The sequence below is a fragment of the Entelurus aequoreus genome, linkage group LG14 (genome assembly GCF_033978785.1).
Source record: "Entelurus aequoreus isolate RoL-2023_Sb linkage group LG14, RoL_Eaeq_v1.1, whole genome shotgun sequence".
Classification (NCBI taxonomy): domain Eukaryota; kingdom Metazoa; phylum Chordata; class Actinopteri; order Syngnathiformes; family Syngnathidae; genus Entelurus; species Entelurus aequoreus.
The window spans coordinates 29451220-29472791 of NC_084744.1; the positions used below are offsets into that span (position 1 = coordinate 29451220).

A 21572-nucleotide genomic window follows, 5' to 3' on the forward strand; every position below is an offset into this window, starting at 1 on the left:
TATCTCTTAAGCAACTAAAACAATAATATATATTAAATAATAATATATTAACATAAAAAAAAATTAACAGCACCATAGGCTCAGTAGGCAGAGATTACAAAGGAAAATAACAAGTTAGCCTTTACGCAAACCATAAACTGATAGGTGTGGACTGCATCTGGGAACACACTGTGCACTTCTGATTGGTGTTTCTATGTGTGTGTGTGTGTGTGTGTGTGTGTGTGTGTGTGTGTGTGTGTTTGTGTTTGTGTGTTTGTGTGTGTGTGTGTGTGTGTGTGTGTGTGTGTGTGTGTGTGTGTGTGTGTGTGTGTGTGTGTGTGTGTGTGTGTGTGTGTGTGTGTGTGTGTGTGTGTGTGTGTGTCTCTCTGTCTGTCTATGAGGCTGCAGTGCGTTAATAAATGTCCCCACACGATGTACATTTGACAGTGATTCATAGCAGGGAAGCTAACATCAGCCTACGATGACAGCCAAAATATCTACTAAAGTTACTTACCGCCATGTGCTTCCTCAAATTTGACGTTGAGTTCATGTAAGCTTAAGCTTGTTGTTTGCTGCTGAAACGTTATGTGCAGTTAATCATGTGACCGCCTGGCTCTGTTTGATTGGTGAAACGGAGTCAAACGTCACCAGTGACTGCATTTGATTGGTGGAACGGAGTCAAACGTCACCAGTGACTGCATTTGATTGGTGAAACGGAGTCAAACGTCACCAGTGACTGCATTTGATTGGTGAAACGGAGTCAAACGTCACCAGTGACTGTATTTGATTGGTGAAACGGAGTCAAACGTCACCAGTGACTGCATTTGATTGGTGAAACGGAGTCAAACGTCACCAGTGACTGCATTTGATTGGTGAAACGGAGTCAAACGTCACCAGTGACTGCATTTGATTGGTGAAACGGAGTCAAACGCCTTTGGTTCGCAGCGCGAGCCCTAGCGCCTTTGGTTCGCAGCGCGAGCCCTAGCGCCTTTGGTTCGCCGCGCGAGCCCTAGCGCCTTTGGTTCGCCGCGCGAGCCCTAGCGCCTTTGGTTCGCCGCGGGCGGGAGCCCTAGCGCCCCTGGACCACTCGCCGCGGGCGGGGGCCCTAGCGCCCCTGGACCACTCGCCGCGGGCGGGGGCCCTAGCGCCTTTGGTTCGCCGCGCGAGCCCTATCGCCTTTGGTTCGCCGCGCGAGCCCTAACGCCTTTGGTTCGCCGCACGAACCCTAACGCCTTTGGTTCGCCGCGGGCGGGAGCCCTAGCGGCCTAGGTACACTCGCCGCGGGCGCGAGCCCGAGCCCTAGCGCCCTTGTACTACTCGTCGCGGGCGCGAGCCCGAGCCCTAGTGCCTTTGGTTCGCCGCGGGCGGGAGCCCTAGCGCCCTTGGACGACTCGCCGCGGGTGGGAGCCCTAGCTCCCTTGGACCACTCACCGCGGGCGGGAGCCCTAGAGCTAGGGCTACTTGCCGCGGGCGCGAGCCCGAGCCCTAGCGCCCTTGGTTCGCCGCGGGCGCGAGCACTAACGCCTTTGGTTCGCCGCGGTCAGGAGCCCTAGCACCCTTGGATGACTCGCCGCGGGCGGGAGCCCTAGCGCCCTTGGACCACTCGCCGCGGGCGGGAGCCCTAGCGCCCAAGTACCACTTGCCGCGGGCGCGAGCCCGAGCGCCCTTGGTTCGCCGCGCGAGCCCTAGTGCCTTTGGTTCGCCGCGCGAGCCCTAGCGCCTTTGGTTCGCCGCCCTAGCTCCCTTGGCGAGCCCTTGCGCTCTTGATTCGCCGCGGGCGGGGGGCCTAGCGCCCTTGGACCACTCACCGGGGGCGGGAGCCCGAGCACCCTTAATGATAATAATAATAATAATGGATTAGATTTTATATCGCACTTTTTCTATTATTAGATACTCAAAGCGCTCACAGAGAAGTGGGAACCCATCATTCATTCACACCTGGTGGTGGTAAGCTACTTTCATAGCCACAGCTGCCCTGGGGTAGACTGACGGAAGCGAGGCGGGGAGCGAACCTGCAACCCTCAGGTTTCTGGCACGGCCGCTCTACCCACTACGCCATACCGCCCCTTGGACCACTCGCCGCGGGCGAGAGCCCTAGCGACCTTGGTCCGCCTTATGAGACCTGTTCTGAGTGGAACCTCTCCTGTTCAGACATTGCATGTTCTTGGCCACGATGCTGCAGCTGTTGAAAGTTTCCTTTTGAGCCTGCTCGGCCATATTTATGTACGACAACAAGTCTTTTCTTCAGATCCTGGGAACGTTCCCATTGCCAGGCTGAATTTCCAGTGAGCAGTCTAAGAGAGTGAGAGGAACTACACAAATGAACACACCTGCTTCCTAAGTGTCTGTCTTTAAGTGTTGTCCAATGGAAAGAGATGATGAAATATTTGCACAAATGTGAGATCTGTATTGACCTCTGTGAGATACTGATCACTTACTTTGGACCAAAGTTGAAATGTGAAAGTGTTTGAGCATTTTAGGATATGGCTAGCAAGAAGCCGTTGCAAAATTGAACTATGGGTCACCGGGGATCACAGAATATTATTGTTTGCTTGTTACTCAAATGTTTGGGCTGAGATAAATCATTACCCTTGGCTGTGTGACCCAGTTTTCTGGGGACCAGTTGGGCCTTCTGAGTGGAGTTTGCTAATCAATCAACTTTCTTTGGGAAAGCAACTACCGTATTTTTCGGACTATAAGTCGCAGTTTTTTTCATAGTTTGGCCGGGGGTGCGACTTATACTCAGGAGCGACTTATGTGTGAAATGATTAACACATTAGCGTAAAATATCAAATAATATTATTTAGCTCATTCACGTAAGAGACTAGACGTATAAGATTTCATGGGATTTAGCGATTAGGAGTGACAGATTGTTTGGTAAACGTATAGCATGTTCTATATGTTATAGTTATTTGAATGACTCTTACCATAATATGTTACGTTAACATACCAGTTGGTTATTTATGCCTCATATAACGTACACTTATTCAGCCTGTTGTTCACTATTCTTTATTTATTTTAAATTGCCTTTCAAATGTCTATTCTTGGTGTTGGCTTTTATCAAATACATTTCCCCCAAAAATGCGACTTATACTCCAGTGCGACTTATATATGTTTTTTTCCGTCTTTATTATGCATTTTCGGCAGGTGTGACTTATACTCCGAAAAATACGATATATATTGATGCAGTTTTACTTTTTTTTTCGTTTCACTAAATAATAGAGATGTCTGATAATATCGGACTGCCGATATCATCGGCGGATAAATGCTTTAAAATGTAATATGGGAAATTATCGGTATCGGTTTCAAAAGGTAAAATTTATGACTTTTTAAAACGCCGCTGTGTACACGGACGTAGGGAGAAGTACAGAGCGCCAACAAACCTTAAAGGCACTGCCTTTGCGTGCCGGTCCAATCACATAATATCTACGGCTTTTCACACACACAAGTGAATGCAATGCAAACTTGGTCAACAGCCATACAGGTCACACTGAGGGTGGCCGTATAAACAACTTTAGCACTGTTACAAATATGCGCCACACTGTGAACCCACACCAAACAAGAATGACAAACAAATTTCGGGAGAACATCCGCACCGTAACACAACATAAACACAACAGAACAAATACACAGACCCCCTTGCAGCACTAACTCTTCCGGTACGCTACAATATACAACCCCCGCTACCCCCTACCCCCAAAAACCCCGCCCCCCAACCCCGCCCACCTCAACCTCCTCATGCTCTCTCAGGGAGAGCATGTCCCAAATTCCAAGCTGCTGTTTTGAGGCATGTTAAAAAAAAAAAAAAGCACTTTGTGACTTCAATAATAAATATGGCAGTGCCATGTTGGCATTTTTTTCCATAACTTGAGTTGATTTATTTTGGAAAACCTTGTTACATTGTTTAATGCATCCAGCGGGGCATCACAACAAAATTAGGCATAATAATGTGTTCATTCCACGACTGTATGTATCGGTATCGGTTGATATCGGAATCGGTAATTAAGAGTTGGACGATATGGGAATATCGGCAAAAAAGCCATTATCGGACATCTCTACTAAATTAGCGTTTTTCGCTTACAACTTAAAAAAAAACAGTGCATTTGTAATAAGAAACAGTTAAATGATTTCTCACATTTATTAACTTAATAGAAATGTGTGCAAAATTGGAACATACAGAAAGTGCCCTAATATAAAGGATCTCTCGGTGAGGTGGCGCACTACAGTCAGGCACATTTTAGAACTGTCTGCATTATTTTATTTACAATAAATACATCAATTATCGATGTTTACTAATCTATTTTGTAATTGCGATACATCTAAAAATCGATTATTTCCCCCAGCTCTACTTTCCCGACAAAGTATCATTGAACCTGACTTTCTGGTTTGTTTGTTAAAAAAAAAAAAAACAAACAATATCAAGATAATACTTCAATGGGAAATACTAAACCAGTGTGTTAACAATAATTCAAACAAACTTTTAACGAAGTGGCCCTCTGCAAACTTGTGCGTTCCTCGACTCCGCCCCCTTGGACTGGAGTGCGTGACACTTTTCCCGTCGTCTTTCCTAAAATCTTGCTGTCAGGTTCAAACATTGATGACGTCTATTAAACAAGACAAGAAGCAAAGCATCAAACAGAGACAGAATTCAATTTGGGCTCAATATTGAGGAGAGTTGCCTTTACACTCTACCCTTGTACAGTATCTTAGCACGCTCTGCCAAAAGATTGAATGCCTCCTCCTTTTATTTTGGACCCTCCCCGACCACATGGCCACCACTGTTTCCAAAGGACAAAGGTCGCAAAAAGTTCAGAGAAAAGGTCGTAAACAATTCACAGAAAAGGTCAGTTCAAAAAGAGTTCGTAAAATACTTCAAAAAGAGGTCGTCTGGAAATTGGGCAGATCCTGTTATCTCCAATTTGAAGTCCTTTGGTTAGAACAATATCTTTCTGTTGATTACCATACATGAAAGAACACAGGAACACCTTCATCTTGCTCCCCCCCACCCCCTACACAGTGGAGTTTTACGAGCCTTACTCTTGGTAGGTTTCAAAGACAGCTTTTGTCTTCTTGCCTGGAACTCATTTCAACATAAAGATTTTTGTGATAACTTACAATTATTCTAACACTTGCACTCCTCCGCCCTTCTTGACTAAATAGCGCCTAGTACCCATTGAGAACAGAGCTACTGTAGCTTGACCACCACGCGTATTTAATTTCATGTTAATCCAAGCAATTCCGCCCATAAAACCCTCTAAATAACCACCCAAAAAGCGCCAAAAATACTCTATTTACATGTCGTGACCTGAATTTGAACCAAGTATTGGTGATATTGTTATTATAAGCGCTAACGCAGACCAACTATTTTAGCGGCGCATTGTCACAGAGAGCTAACTAGCTTGTTAGCTAACAAGCTAACTAGCCCATATTAACATCATGGGCTGGAGAGCTGCTTTCTGGCCTCGGAGCTCGTGGAAGTTTATACTTTTGATCATAAATAAAGCCTCTTACCTGGATAGTAGAAGGATGAAGACAAAATCTCACACCTTGGTACACTTTGGCATCCAATTTAGACTCGGAAATGGCGAGAAAGACACAGAAAAATGCTTGATTCCACCCCCGTTTTTGTCTTTGTGAAGATTATTCATTCTTTGACTAAACGGGAATATAAGAACATCCCATCAGTCGGCAGACGTTGTACATCAAGTGATCGTTTTATTATTTTTGTTGTGTCTCATGAAGTCTGCAGGGAGTAGTAATCCGTGATGTTGAAGGAAAAAAACGAACACTGTGATGTGAATGTACCAGTTACTACATTACATATACACATATACCGTATTTTTCTGAGTATAAGTCGCTCCGGAGTATAAGTCGCATGTTTTGGGGAAATTTATTTGATAAAACCCAACACCAAGAATAGACATTTGAAAGGCAATTTCAAATAAATAAAGAATAGTGAACAACAGGCTGAATAAGTGTACGTTATATGAGGCATAAATAACCAACTGGTATGTTAACGTAACATATTATGGTAAGAGTCATTCAAATAACTATAACATATAGAACATGCTATACCAGGGGTGGGCAATTAATTTTTACCGGGGGCCGCATGAGCAACCCGAGCACTGCTGTAGGGCCACACCGACAATATTTCAATAAAATTTTGCCCAAATTATTTTTTAAATACCGTAAGATAAATAATAATAATAATAATTTCATTTAACCTAACTTAACTTTATACAAAAGCAGATTGCTTTTGATGGTTTTATTTTTAACACTGTCTTACACAACACTTCCTGATGTATAATACAATGCAAAAATGTCAATTTCTCTCACTTTATCCTGCATCCTCTTTAAAAGTCCAACATTTTTCCCCGTCAGATTTGGACAACCATCTGTTGTCACACCTGCCAGCTTGTCCCATTTCAGTCCTAACATGTCCAAACACGCACTTACCTCTGTGAACAAGTCATTACCTGTGGTTGTCCCTTTACTTGACTGCATGGCTGCCAGCTCCTCCGTGATTTGAAAGTCTGCAGTTATCCCACGTAAGAAGATGAGCAGCTGGGCGGTGTCACGTACATCGCAGCTCTCATCCAAAGCCAGCGAAAAACAGTCAAAGTCGGCCGTTCTGTTCTTCAGCTGAAGCTCCAAGTTTCCAGCGATGGTCTCAACCCGTCTCGTTACAGTGCGTCGGGAGAGTGACACGTTCTCAAATGCGCCCCTCTTCTCCGGGCATATCAGCGCAACAGAGTCCAATAAGCACTCCTTAATAAACTCTCCGTCAGAAAACGCCTTACTTTTTCTGGCGATTTTGTGAGAAATGACGAAACTTGTCCTGACTGCTGCATCTCTGAGAGTGTGAAATTTGGCAAAAAGTCCTTGTTGGGTTTGCAGTTTTACTATCAACGCATGAGCCTCCCTTGCATGCGCTTCATCAGACAGATTCCGGTATTTTTCCTCGTGCTTCGTCGTGTCGTGTCGTGGCGATTCAAATGATATTCTTTAAACACAGCAACATGTGTACCACAAATTAAGCACACGGCTTTACCTTTAATTTCTGTAAAGAAATACTTGGCAGTCCATGTCTTGTTGAAAACAAGCCATTCCTCATCAACTTTGATCTTTTGAGCGTCTCGGGGGTAACATCACTTGTCGCTGTGCACCTTCACTCACAGGTTACACACGGACATGCGCCCATAAATAACACTTTTCAAAAAAAAAGCAGCACAGTTGTATTGCACGCACGACATATATGTTTTTTAAATGCATTTTGTAATTTGTGATTGCCGCTGTTCACATTCACTCACAATCGCACACGAGCATACGTCCACACGGAAGTAATACAAATAACGCTTTTCAAAACAAAAGCAGCACCGTTGTATTGCACACTCGACATAAATACTTTTAAAAATGTATTTTGTAATTTATGATTGGCCTCACGCGGGCCGGACAGGGACGCACAAAGGGCGGATGTGGCCCGTGGGCTGCAGAATGCCCAGGTCTGTGCTATACGTTTACCAAACAATCTGTCACTCCTAATCGCTAAATCCCATGATATCTTATACGTCTAGTCTCTTACGGGAATGAGCTGAATAATATTATTTGATATTTCACGCTAAATGTGTTAATCATTTCACACATAAGTCGCTCCTGAGTGTAAGTCGCACTATGAAAATAACTGCGACTTATAGTCCGAAAAATACGGTACTACATCACATGTACACATATATGTACCTACAGCATGTATAAAACGTTGATGGAGGTTTTAGGTGTTAGCTGACTTTTGCTAGCGTTTATTTACAAGTTAGAATGCATTAAAAAAAACGTGTGTGCTTGTCTCACATAAGGATCGTGACTGATAGATAAAATTACCCCCCAAAAAGGTGGAGTTCCGCTTAAAACAAATGCAGGGAAATTGACTTCATAAAGTGCGTCCATACAAAGTGATTTAGGTTATTGTCTTTTTATTTACCCAGTGTTTCCCACACATTCATTTATTTGTGGCGGCCCGCCACGAAAGAATTACGTCCGCCACAAATAAAAACAAAAAATTTAATTTATATACACACATATATATATATATATATATATACACATATACACACACACACAGATGCCCATATAGGCTGTTCAGATTTACTTTACAAAAGTGAAGTGTAGGATACTTCTCTTGTTGCCTTATTTGTATTTGACCACTACTGTTTTCTGTTTATTTGTTACTGACTGTGGCAGGACACCTCTGCCTCTGTTTCACTTTATGTTGCTGGTAAATAATATGGTTGTAGTAGTTGGCTAAAGTTAAATTATTTAGTATGCACTAATTAAAGGGGCAGAGCTTTAAGAGACATTTTAGCTTTTATATTTTATAAGATATATTTTTTGTAAGAACCACAATTAATAAATATATTTCAGTGAATAACTTATTGTTCAAATCTATAAATATGTACATAAAGTGTTGTAATTATATTGTGAAATGGATGGATGGACGTTTAAAACAAAACTGTTATTATTAATTAGTAAGTATACATTTTTTAAGCCTTTTTAGAGAAAATCATATCATTGTAGTAAATTTTGCAAATTACTCGATGATGTCATGGTGACCACGCCCATAGCCACGCCCCCACCGCCACAGGTATCTTGGCAGTTTATGGGAAACACTGTTACCCTCTTACACACACTAATACATCTGGGGAATAAATCAAAAACTTAAAATATTTTTAATTGTAATTTATTTTACTTCATTGTATTTTTTAATTTTTTTATTTAATTAAATTTAATATTTTTGTTTTTCATCTATTTATTTTACTTTATTTTATATTATCGTATCAGACACTCTACAAGAGTGATGGCAGATGATAATGACGATGGTAATATTATGTGATGTATTATTTCCTCCCCCAGGGTACAACATGATCCACTTCACACCTTTGCAGACTCTCGGAGCCTCCAGGTCATGCTACTCGCTAGCGGACCAGCTCGCCTTCAGCCCCGAGTTCAGCACAAAGGGTCAAAATTATAGCTGGGCAAATGTGGGGGGCCTTGTGGAAAAGCTGAGGAGGGAATGGAACATGCTGTGTATTACTGACGTGGTGTACAACCATACAGGTGGGTGACTTCAACTAAATCGTTGTTGGTGATGTTATGTATGATTTGATGAATATGAACTTGATAACTAGCGTGCGCAAAGCTGATCCACTAAATGTATGCGTGGAGGTTGGCGTCCCTTATTGCACTCTGTGATAGTGTTTCTTCACACGGCTCCTCTGTACTCGGACATGCATTCGCACACGGCTGATGATGAAAATTAAGTTTGATTTAATTTGATCTTAGTGAGATAAAAGTTTGTCTCCATGTATATTCAGACTGCATGCTCATTATTAGAATGCCTACAATACTGTGAGAAGAAAATGGCAATTTATATACAGTATTTATCACATGCAGTGTAATTAATCAAGACTAAAACTGTTCTGCGGTAGCTGTTTCGCGTCTTTAGTGGGCTACCTCTGAAATGTGCATGCAAACTGGCCAGTTGCGCTGAAATAATTGTGAGAAAAGAACCGATCGCGCTGCTGCTCCGTCCCACGCATGCTTGGCAACATATATGGACTGTCAAAAATAAAAATATTATACATATCGTCTATTTAGTAATATTATTTTATAGCGGACTGTCAAAAATAAAAATAATAGACATAGCATCCATTCAGTAATATTATTTTATAATTTTATAGCGGACTGTCAAAAATAAAAAATGTTAGACAAAGCGTCTATTCAGTAACATCATTTAATAACTTTATAGCAGACCGTCAAAAAATAAAAATATAATACAAAGCATTTACTGTATTTAGTAATATTATTTTATGATTTTATAGAAGACTGTCAAAAATAAAAATGTTAGACAAAGCGTCTATTTAGTCACATTTTTGTATAATTTTATAGCAGAATGTCAAAAATAAAAATATACATATCTATTCAGTAATATTATGTTATCATTTTATAATTGACTCTCAAAAATAAAATGTTTATACATATCGTCTATTCAGTAATATTATTTAATATTTTTATAGCGGACTGTCAAAAATAAAAAGGTTAAAGATATCGTCTATTCAGTACATACCAAAGACTATAAAAATGGGACCCATTATCTCCCTGCTTGGCACTCAGCATCAAGGGTTGGAATTGGGGATAAAATCACCAAAATGATTCCCAAGCGCGGCCACCGCTGCTGCTCACTGCTCCCCTCACCTCCCAGGGGGTGGAACAAGAGGATGGGTCAAATGCAGAGAGTAATTTCACCACACCTAGTGTGTGTGACTATCAGTGGTACTTTAACTTTAGCTTTAATATTATTTTATAGCACACTGTCAAAAATAAATGTGTGAGACATATCGTCTATTCTGTAATATTATTCTATAATTTTATAGCGGACTGTCAAAAATAAAAATGTTAGACATATCGTCTATTCAGTAACATTATTTTATAATTTTATAGCGCACTGTCAAAAATAGAATTATTTGAGATATCGTCTATTTAGTAATATTATTTTAAAATGATATAGTTGACTCTCAAAAATAAAAATGTTAGACATATCGTCTATTCAGTAATATTATATTATAGCGGACTGTCAAAAATAAAATTTTTGGACAAAGCGTCTATTCAGTAACATTATTTTATAATTTTATAGTAGACTGTCAAAAATAAAAATAGTATGCATATTGTCTGTTCAGTAAAATTATTTTATCATTTTATTGCTGACTGTCAAAAATAAAAATGTTAGACATATCGTCTATTCAGTAATATTATTTGATAATTTCATAGCTGACTGTCACAAATAAAAATATTAGACATATCGTCTATTTAGTAACATTATTTTATAATTTTATAGCGGACTGTCAAAAATAAAAATATTAGACATATCGTCTATTCAGTAACATTATTTTATAATTTTATAGGTGACTGTCAAAATTAAAAATATTATACATATCGTCTATTCAGTAATATTATTTGATAATTTCATAGCTGACTGTCACAAATAAAAATATTAGACATATCGTCTATTTAGTAACATTATTTTATAATTTTATAGCGGACTGTCAAAAATAAAAATATAAGACATATCGTCTATTCAGTAATATTATTTTATAATTTTATAGTGGACTGTCAAAAATAAAAATGTTAGACCAAGCATCTATTCAGTAACATCATCTATTCTCAGTTCCATTTCAAAAGTAATGGGAAAAAATAGTTTATGAACAGGTCGATAGTTACCTTGCCACTAATAAACTCATGTACAAATTCCAATCCGGCTTCAGAACTAACCACTCCACTGACACATGCCTTCTCTATCTGACCGACCACATCAAACATGAGGTGGACGCGGGCAAATACTGCGGCATGGTCATGCTGGACCTTCAGAAGGCCTTTGACACCGTTAACCACGCTATACTGTTGGATAAGCTCAGAGCAATCGGATTTGACAAAACCTCATGGAGCTGGATGCAATCTTACTTGGAGGGGAGGGAGCAGGTGGTAGAGGTGAACGGCACCCTGTCCCCCCCCCTCTCGGTGAGCTGTGGAGTCCCCCAAGGCAGTATATTGGGACCTTTACTGTTCCTAATATACATAAACGACATGTCATCGGCATGCGACTGTGAATTGTTTTTGTTTGCGGATGACTCTGCCCTGCTGGTATCCGGCAAGGACAAGTCACAGGTGGAGAAAATCCTCAGTGCTGAGCTCTGTAGAACTTGCACCTGGCTCGCTGACAACAAGCTATCCATACACTTGGGTAAAACGGAATCCATCCTGTTTGGGTCCCACGTCAACCTGAAGAAAGTCAATGACTTCACCATAAAAGTGGGTGACATTGTTATCACCAGGAAAGATGAGGTCGCCTACCTAGGTTCCATTCTAGAGGCTAACCTTTCCTGTGATAAAATGGCAACCAAGGTAATCAAAAAGATTTCTCTACAGAATCTCCTCTCTGGTCAACAAAAGCACCATGAAGATTCTAGCGGGAACTCTCGTTCAACCCTTTTTCGATTACGCATGCACCTCCTGGTACCCTAGCCCCTCCAAAACCCTCAAATCTAGACTCCAAACAGCCCAGAACAAGCTAGTCAGATTACTTCTAGACCTCCACCCCAGATCACACCTCACTCCTACCCACTTCTCCAAAGTAGGCTGGCTCAGGGTGGAGGACAGAGTTAAACAACTTGCACTGAGCCTAGTCTATAAAATCCGCTACACCTCCCTGATACCGAAGTACATGTCAAACTACTTCCTTAACGTAAATGACCGCCATAACCACAACACCAGGGGGAGCTCCACTAACCACGTTATACCCAGATTCCGAACTAACAAAGGTCTTAACTCATTCTCTTTCTATGCCACAGTAATGTGGAATGCGCTCCCAACAGGTATAAAAGAAAGGGCATCTCTATCCTCCTTCAAAACCGCAATAAAAGTTCACCTCCAGGCAGCTACAACCCTAAACTAACACCCTCTCCGGATTGTTAATAATCCATCCATCCATCCATTTTCTACCGCTTATTCCCTTCGGGGTCGCGGGGGGCGGTGTCATGACTGGGTCTATGGCGTGGTTTGTTCTCCCAGAAGGCAACGGAAAATTGGCGCGTGCAAGACGTGAATTTAAATACATGTTTAATTTTAACAATAAAAAAAGAATAAACAAAAAGCGCTCCCAGCGGAGGTAAAAACTTGACTATGAAAACAAACTTGCACAAAGGCAGAAACTATGAACAATAAAACAAAAACACTAACTGTGGCATAAATGAACAAAACTTACTTGGCAAAGAACTGTGACATGACATGAAGTAGAGCATGGGTGTCAAACTCTGGCCCACGGGCCAAATTTGGCCCGCCGTGTAATTTAATTTGGCCCTTGAGGCAATATCAAATTAACATTAGAGCTGGCCCGCCGGTAGTATACAGCGGCACCGCCGCTGTAACACCGCATTCACTGCTAATACTCATACTTGCCAGCCCTCCCGATTTTCCCGGGAGACTCCTGAATTTTAGTACCCCTCCCGAAAATCTCCCGGGGCAACCATTCACCAAAATTTCTCCCGATGTCGACCCGGACAACATTATTGGGGGCGTGCCTTAAAGGCACTGCCTTCAACGTCCTCTACAACCTGTCGTCACGTCCGCTTTTCCTCCATACAAACATCGTGCCGGCCCAGTCACATAATATAAGCGGCTGTACACACACACAAGTGAATGCAGGGCATACTTGGTCAACAGCCATTCAGCTCACACTGAAGGTGGCCGTATAAACAACTTTAACACTGTTACAAATATGCGCCACACTGTGAACCCACACCAAACAAGAATGACAAACACATTTCGGGAGAACATCCGCACCGTAACACAACATAAACACAACATAACAAATACCCAGAACCCCTTGCAGCACTAACTCTTCCGGTACGGTACAATATACACCCCCGCTACCACCAAACCTTTCCCCCGCCCACCAAGTTAATGTTGATATTTACCTCAGAAGGCTGCAAATAGAAAAGAGGCATTCCATTTTTAATTTAAATTTTATTTAATATACTATTGATGTTTTTTCGTTTGTTTTTTGAAAGTTGATTTTGCACTATTAAGTTATATAAGCGTTGCTTGTTCCATATTCAGTGTTAAAGCAAATCAGTGTAGCAATAATTAACGTTTTATTCATACACTTTCTCTTGCTACTTCAAGGCTTGAATGTTTGATTCATTCATTATTGTTATTTTATTTTCAAATGTATTATTAGCCTGTGGAAAAAGTTTATTTTGATATTTACCTCAGAAGGCTGCAAATAGAAAAGAGGCATTCAATTTGTATTTCAATTTTATTTGATATGCCATTGATATTTTTTTATTATTATTATTTGAAACTGGATTTTGCATGTCACTATAAAGTTATATAAGCCTTCCTTGTTCAATATTCAATGCAAAACTTGTTTGGGTCCCTGTTAAAAGGTTCATTTGTTCAACCTTGGCCCGCGGCTTTGTTCAGTTTTAAATTTTGGCCCACTCTGTATTTGAGTTTGACACCCCTGAAGTAGAGGGATGAAAAAGTGCGAGGTCGCCAGGAAGAACAACAGAAACAGACGGATTTAAATAGTGACATGATCAGTGAAAACAGGTGCGTGACTCAAAACGTGAAGCAGGTGCGTGACAGGACAGGTGAAAACTAATGAGTTGTTATGGAAACGAACAAACAAGGAAGTGCAACCAGGAACTAAAAAGAGTCCAAAAAACAAACACATGGCCAAAACAAAACATGATAAACAGACATGACAGGCGGAAGGCGGGGTACACCCTGGACAAGTCGCCACCTCATCGCAGGGCGACGCAGGGTGAAACCCGTGCAGTACATGCAAAAACCTCATTTAAATAGTCTTAGTAGATCACATGCGACACGCAACTTTATAGTTTGCACACAGTGTGTGTGGATCCTAGTAGATCAGAGTGCACAAACATGTCTGCTGCTCGCTTTTATGACTCCTTTGTCAGGTTTGCTGATTGTGTGGTTCCACATCCATTTTCCTGACTTGATTTCATACTTTTTACCTCATCTCTGGAATGTGGTGAAGCTTTTTTTAGCCAATACTTAAAGATACATGAAATGAGACTCCAGTTCTGCTGAGCCTTGGCTCTACCACATGAGCTCGGTGCACTCGCTGACCTCGTCACCCGACACACACCTGACCCATACTACAAAGGTCATCTTGTAGAAAATACCATGCGAATGAAAATGAACAAGAACTGGAATTGTATGCTCCCGAGTGTCTTCTTTTACAAAACCCAAAACCAGTGAAGTTGGCACGTTGTGTAAATGGGAAATAAAAACAGAATACAATGATTTGCAAATCCTTTTCAACTTATATTCAATGAAATGGACTTCAAAGTGGAATTACTTAATGTTCGAACTGAGAAACTGTTATTTTTAGCAAATATTAGTTGTGTTAGATGTAAATATAAACGGAATACAATGATTTGCAAATCATTTTCAACCCATATTCAGTTGAATATGCTACAAAGACAACATATTTGATGTTCAAACTCATAAAAACATGTTTTTGTGCAAATAATCATTAACTTTAGAATTTGATGCCAGCAACACGTGACAAAGAAGTTGGGAAAGGTGGCAATAAATACTGATAAAGTTGAGGAATGCTCATCAAACACTTATTTGGAACATCCCACAGGTGAACAGGCAAATTGGGAACAGGTGGGTGCCATGATTGGGTATAAAAGCAGCTTCCCTGAAATGCTCAGTCATTCACAAACAAGGATGGGGCGAGGGTCACCACTTTGTCAACAAATGCGGGAACAAATTGTTTAAGAACAACATTTCTCAACCAGCTATTGCAAGGAATTTGGGAAATGTACCATCTACGGTCTGTAATATCATCAAAAGGTTCGGAGAATTTGGAGAAATCACTGCACGTAAGCGGCAAGGCTGAAAAACAACATTGATCCCTCAGGCGTGTGTAAAGGATATCACCACATTGGCTCAGGAACATTTCAGAAAACCACTGTCAGTAACTACAGTTCGTCGCTACATCTGTAAGTGCAAGTTAAAACTCTACTGTGCATAGCCAAAGCCATTTATCAACAACACCCAGAAACGCCGCCGGCTTCGCTGGGCCCGAGCTCATCTAAGATGGACTGATGCAACGTGGAAAAGTGTTCTGTGGTCTGACGAGTTATTTACACAGAAATATTTTTTAAATGTTCATTTACATACCTTAATTGTTTCCAAACGGTGTCTGTAACACGGCAGTAAAACGGCTGATCAAACAAAACAAAAGTCATCGTCATGGACCCGCCGGCTGCGCGAGCTAGCTCTCCAATCAGCTAAACAGACTCAATAACTCCACGGTGACATTTTTGGTGAATTTACTGAGGAATTTGTGAAACTGAAACGGCACAAAAAGAATGCCATTGTGAAATAATAATACTAACACAGACACTCGTAAACGTGTTAGCATATTAGCGAATGCTAACGGCGCTAGCTTGATTACATTACAACAGCGCGTACAAATATGCATGAAAACACTCCGACAGACATCACACATGGGACGCTTTAGTTAGTATAACAGTTTTAGTTATATTGTAAAACTTACAAACGTGATGATTAAAAATCCATACAAGTATAAACGCTTTGGACGGCTAAAAGATGGAATGGCACTTGTCCTTCTGGTTCAAAGCAGGAATCACTTGTAGGCAGTCACCCAGCTGCACCTGCAGTGAGATAAGTTGTCCAAAAGGTGGCACCTTAGCACAAACAATAACACACCATTTAAGTGTCGGTGCATGTGTTTGATAAAAAACTATTTGCTTCATGGCCGTCAGCGAGGAAAAAAATCATAAATTAACTGCGCCGTTTTATAAGCCGCAGGTTTCAAAGCGTAGGAAAAAAGTAGTGGCTTATAGTCTGGAATTTACTGTAAATGAATTGGCGAAAAAGTGAATTTGGTGTACTTGCCTTGATCGTTTTTAAATTGTAGAAATCAAATGTTGGCACAACCCCAACGCCCACCCCTGTGTGTCACCAAAGCATCCACAGCTGTGCGTGAAGCGTGAAGTTGGCGTGAGGCAGCGCACATTTCCACGCTCGTTTCAAAAGTACGTGCGCGAGGATCTTGTGTGTACGCAAGCTTAATACATGAGGCCCCTGACGGGGTTACTGTCAGATGAATGGCTCTGCTCTCTTCATATGCGACCAAAACGCTCATGCTACGTTCACACCAATGGCGCTTTGACGGCGCTTTAAAGCGGCATGCAAAGCGGCGTTAAAGCGTAACAAAGCCTGATTAAAGCGTGATGGTCCTAATGGATCGTGGGAAAGCTTGTAGTGAAGCGGGACATGCGGCAAGTTCGCCAAAATTTTTTTAATGGTTTAAAAAAAATTCTGCGCTCTGTCAAGAATGGAATAAAGTGCCGAGAGCGTATCAAAGCGTATCAAAGCCTGACAAAGCTCAGCAAAGCTTGACTCAAAGCGTAGGAAAGCTTAACAGATCTTGGTTCAAAGCGCAATAGGAAGTGACTGTGATATTGACTAGTGACATTGAAACTTTATGTAAAACCAACACAGGATTACAAATCCATTCTCTTTTGCATCATTGCCTTTTTTATACAATGATCATTGTTTCTGTACTTCTGCTGTTTGATGTTGCAGTTTGACATTACTGTCTATCATTTTTCTGTATGAAAATGTTAATAATAAAGAGAATATGTTACGTTTAAAAGAAATGCCTTTTATTATTGTCAACTAGCATAAGAAATGAAAGATAAATATTTATTAAGATGACAAAGAAATAAAAGAAATGAAGATATAAAACATAATATAACGGAAAAAAAAGAGAAATTGAAAAAATAAATGAATATAAAAAATAAAAGAAATGCCTTTTATTATTGTCAACTAGCATAAGAAATGAAAGATAGATTTTTATTAAGATGACAAAGAAATAAAAGAAATGAAGATATAAAACATAATAAATAATAAACATAATATAACGAAAAAAAAGAGAAATTGACAAAATAAATGAATATAAAAAATGTGTGGAAAACAGTATACTGAGTTTTTCACATTTTTTTTTACTTATTTGTTTATCATATTTCTCTTTTTTATTACATTATGTGTTTTATCCTGTATATAATAAAACAAAAAGAGAAATCAAATAAATAGATAAATCTAAAAAAATGTGGGGGAAACTTAGTATACTGAGTTTTTTTTTTAACTTATTTGTTTATCATATTTCCCTTTTTTATTACATTATGTGTTTTATCCTGTATATAATAAAACAAAAAGAGAAATCAAATAAAGAGGTAAATCTAAAAAAATGTGGGGAAAACTTAGTATACTGAGTTTTTCACATTTTTGTTTACTTATTTGTTTATCATATTTCCCTTTTTTATTACATTATGTGTTGTATCCTGTATATAATAAAACAAAAAGAGAAATCAAATAAATAGATAAATCTAAAAAAATGTGGGGAAAACTTAGTATACTGAGTTTTTCACATTTTTTTTTACTTATTTGTTTATCATATTTCTCTTTTTTATTGCATTATGTGTTTTATCCTGTATATAATAAAACAAAAAGAGAAATCAAATAAATAGATAAATCTAAAAAAATGTGGGGAAAACTTAGTATACTGAGTTTTTCACTTTTTTTTTAACTTATTTGTTTATCATATTTCCCTTTTTTATTACATTATGTGTTTTATCCTGTATATAATAAAACAAAAAGAGAAATCAAATAAATAGATAAATAAAAAAAAATGTGGGGAAAACTTAGTATACTGAGTTTTTCACATTTTTTTTAACTTATTTGTTTATCATATTTCGCTTTTTTATTACATTATGTGTTTTATCCTGTATATAATAAAACAAAAAGAGAAATCAAATAAATAGATACATCTAAAAAAATGTGGGGAAAACTTAGTATACTGAGTTTTTCACATTTTTTTAAACTTATTTGTTTATCATATTTCCCTTTTTTATTACATTATGTGTTTTATCCTGTATATAATAAAACAAAAAGAGAAATCAAATAAATAGATAAATCTAAAAAAATGTGGGGAAAACTTAGTATACTGAGTTTTTCCACTTTTTTTTTTTTACTTATTTGTTTATCATATTTCTCTTTTTTATTACATTATGTGTTTTATCCTGTATATAATAAAACAAAAAGAGAAATCAAATAAATAGATAAATCTAAAAAAATGTGGGGAAAACTTAGTATACTGAGTTTTTCACTTTTTTTTTTACTTATTTGTTTATCATATTTCCCTTTTTTATTACATTATGTGTTTTATCCTGTATATAATAAAACAAAAAGAGAAATCAAATAAATAGATAAATCTAAAAAAATGTGGGGAAAACTTAGTATACGGAGTTTTTCACATTTTTTTTTAACTTATTTGTTTATCATATTTCCCTTTTTTATTACATTATGTGTTGTATCCTGTATATAATAAAACAAAAAGAGAAATCAAATAAATAGATAAATCTAAAAAAATGTGGGGAAAACTTAGTATACTGAGTTTTTCACATTTTTTTTTACTTATTTGTTTATTATATTTCCCTTTTTTATTACATTATGTGTTGTATCCTGTATATAATAAAACAAAAAGAGAAATCAAATAAATAGATAAATCTAAAAAAATGTGGGGAAAACTTAGTATACTGAGTTTTTCACATTTTTTTTAAACTTATTTGTTTATCATATTTCTCTTTTTTATTACATTATGTGTTTTATCCTGTATATAATAAAACAAAAAGAGAAATCAAATAAATAGATAAATCTAAAAAAAATGTGGGGGAAACTTAGTATACTGAGTTTTTCACATTTTTTTTTACTTATTTGTTTATCATATTTCCCTTTTTTATTACATTGTGTTTTATCCTGTATATAATAAAACAAAAAGAGAAATCAAATAAATAGATAAATCTAAAAAAATGTGGGGAAAACTTAGTATACTGAGTTTTTCACATTTTTTTTAACTTATTTGTTTATCATATTTCCCTTTTTATTGCATTATGTGTTTTATCCTGTATATAATAAAACAAAAAGAGAAATCAAATAAATAGATAAATCTAAAAAAATGTGGGGAAAACTTAGTATACTGAGTTTTTCACTTTTTTTTTTACTTATTTGTTTATCATATTTCTCTTTTTTATTACATATGTGTTTTATCCTGTATACAATAAAACAAAAAGACAAATCAAATAAATAGATAAATCTTTAAAAAATGTGGGGAAAACTTAGTATACTGAGTTTTTCACTTTTTTTTTTACTTATTTTTTTTTATCATATTTCCCTTTTTTATTACATTATGTGTTTTATCCTGTATATAATAAAACAAAAAGAGAAATCAAATAAATAGATAAATCTAAAAAAATGTGGGGAAAACTTAGTATACTGAGTTTTTCACTTTTTTTTTTTTACTTATTTGTTTATCATATTTCTCTTTTTTATTACATTATGTGTTTTATCCTGTATATAATAAAACAAAAAGAGAAATCAAATAAATAGATAAATCTTTAAAAAATGTGGGGAAAACTTACTATACTGAGTTTTTCACTTTTTTTTAACTTATTTGTTTATCATATTTCTCTTTTTTATTACATTGTGTTTTATCCTGTATATAATAAAACAAAAAGAGAAATCAAATAAATAGATAAATCTAAAAAAATGTGGGGAAAACTTAGTATACTGAGTTTTTCACATTTTTTTTAACTTATTTGTTTATCATATTTCCCTTTTTATTACATTATGTGTTTTATCCTGTATATAATAAAACAAAAAGAGAAATCAAATAAATAGATAAATCTAAAAAAATGTGGGGAAAACTTAGTATACTGAGTTTTTCACTTTTTTTTTTACTTATTTGTTTATCATATTTCTCTTTTTTATTACATATGTGTTTTATCCTGTATACAATAAAACAAAAAGACAAATCAAATAAATAGATAAATCTTTAAAAAATGTGGGGAAAACTTAGTATACTGAGTTTTTCACTTTTTTTTTTACTTATTTTTTTTATCATATTTCCCTTTTTTATTACATTATGTGTTTTATCCTGTATATAATAAAACAAAAAGAGAAATCAAATAAATAGATAAATCTAAAAAAATGTGGGGAAAACTTAGTATACTGAGTTTTTCACTTTTTTTTTTTTACTTATTTGTTTATCATATTTCTCTTTTTTATTACATTATGTGTTTTATCCTGTATATAATAAAACAAAAAGACAAATCAAATAAATAGATAAATCTAAAAAAATGTGGGGAAAACTTAGTATACTGAGTTTTTCACATTTTTTTTTTACTTATTTGTTTATCATATTTCTCTTTTTTATTACATTATATGTTTTATCCTGTATATAATAAAACAAAAAGACAAATCAAATAAATAGATAAATCTAAAAAAATGTGGGGAAAACTTAGTATACTGAGTTTTTCACTTTTTTTTTAACTTATTTTTTTTAATCATATTTCCCTTTTTTATTACATTATGTGTTTCATCCTGTATATAATAAAACAAAAAGAAATCAAATAAATAGATAAATCTAAAAAAATGTGGGGAAAACTTAGTATACTGAGTTTTTCAAAATTTTTTTTTACTTATTTGTTTATCATATTTCTCTTTTTTATTACATTATGTGTTTTATCCTGTATATAATAAAACAAAAAGACAAATCAAATAAATAGATAAATCTAAAAAAATGTGGGGAAAACTTAGTATACTGAGTTTTTCACTTTTTTTTTTTACTTATTTGTTTATCATATTTCTCTTTTTTATTACATTGTGTTTTATCCTGTATATAATAAAACAAAAAGACAAATCAAATAAATAGATAAATCTAAAAAAATGTGGGGAAAACTTAGTATACTGAGTTTTTCACATTTTTTTCTTATTTTTGTTGTAACAATGCACAACAGAGCTTGATAATTGTGTCAGAGCCTGATTTAAAGCGTCAGGATCGCATCAAAGCGTAATAAAGTTCAATAAAGCGTAATAAAATGTATCAAATCGTGATTCAAAGCGTATCAAAGCGGGATCAA

General features: G+C 37.0%; 1 protein-coding gene across 1 annotated transcript in view; it reads left to right on the plus strand.

Moving 5' to 3' along the window:
• The window catches only part of agla (amylo-alpha-1, 6-glucosidase, 4-alpha-glucanotransferase a), a 135855-nt gene that overhangs the window by 11256 nt on the left and 103027 nt on the right, over positions 1 to 21572 (plus strand). Inside the window, exon 5 of the mRNA XM_062069558.1 lies at positions 8884 to 9087. Within this exon, the coding sequence (XP_061925542.1) occupies positions 8884 to 9087 (204 nt within the window). The remainder of the gene's footprint in view (positions 1 to 8883; positions 9088 to 21572) is intronic.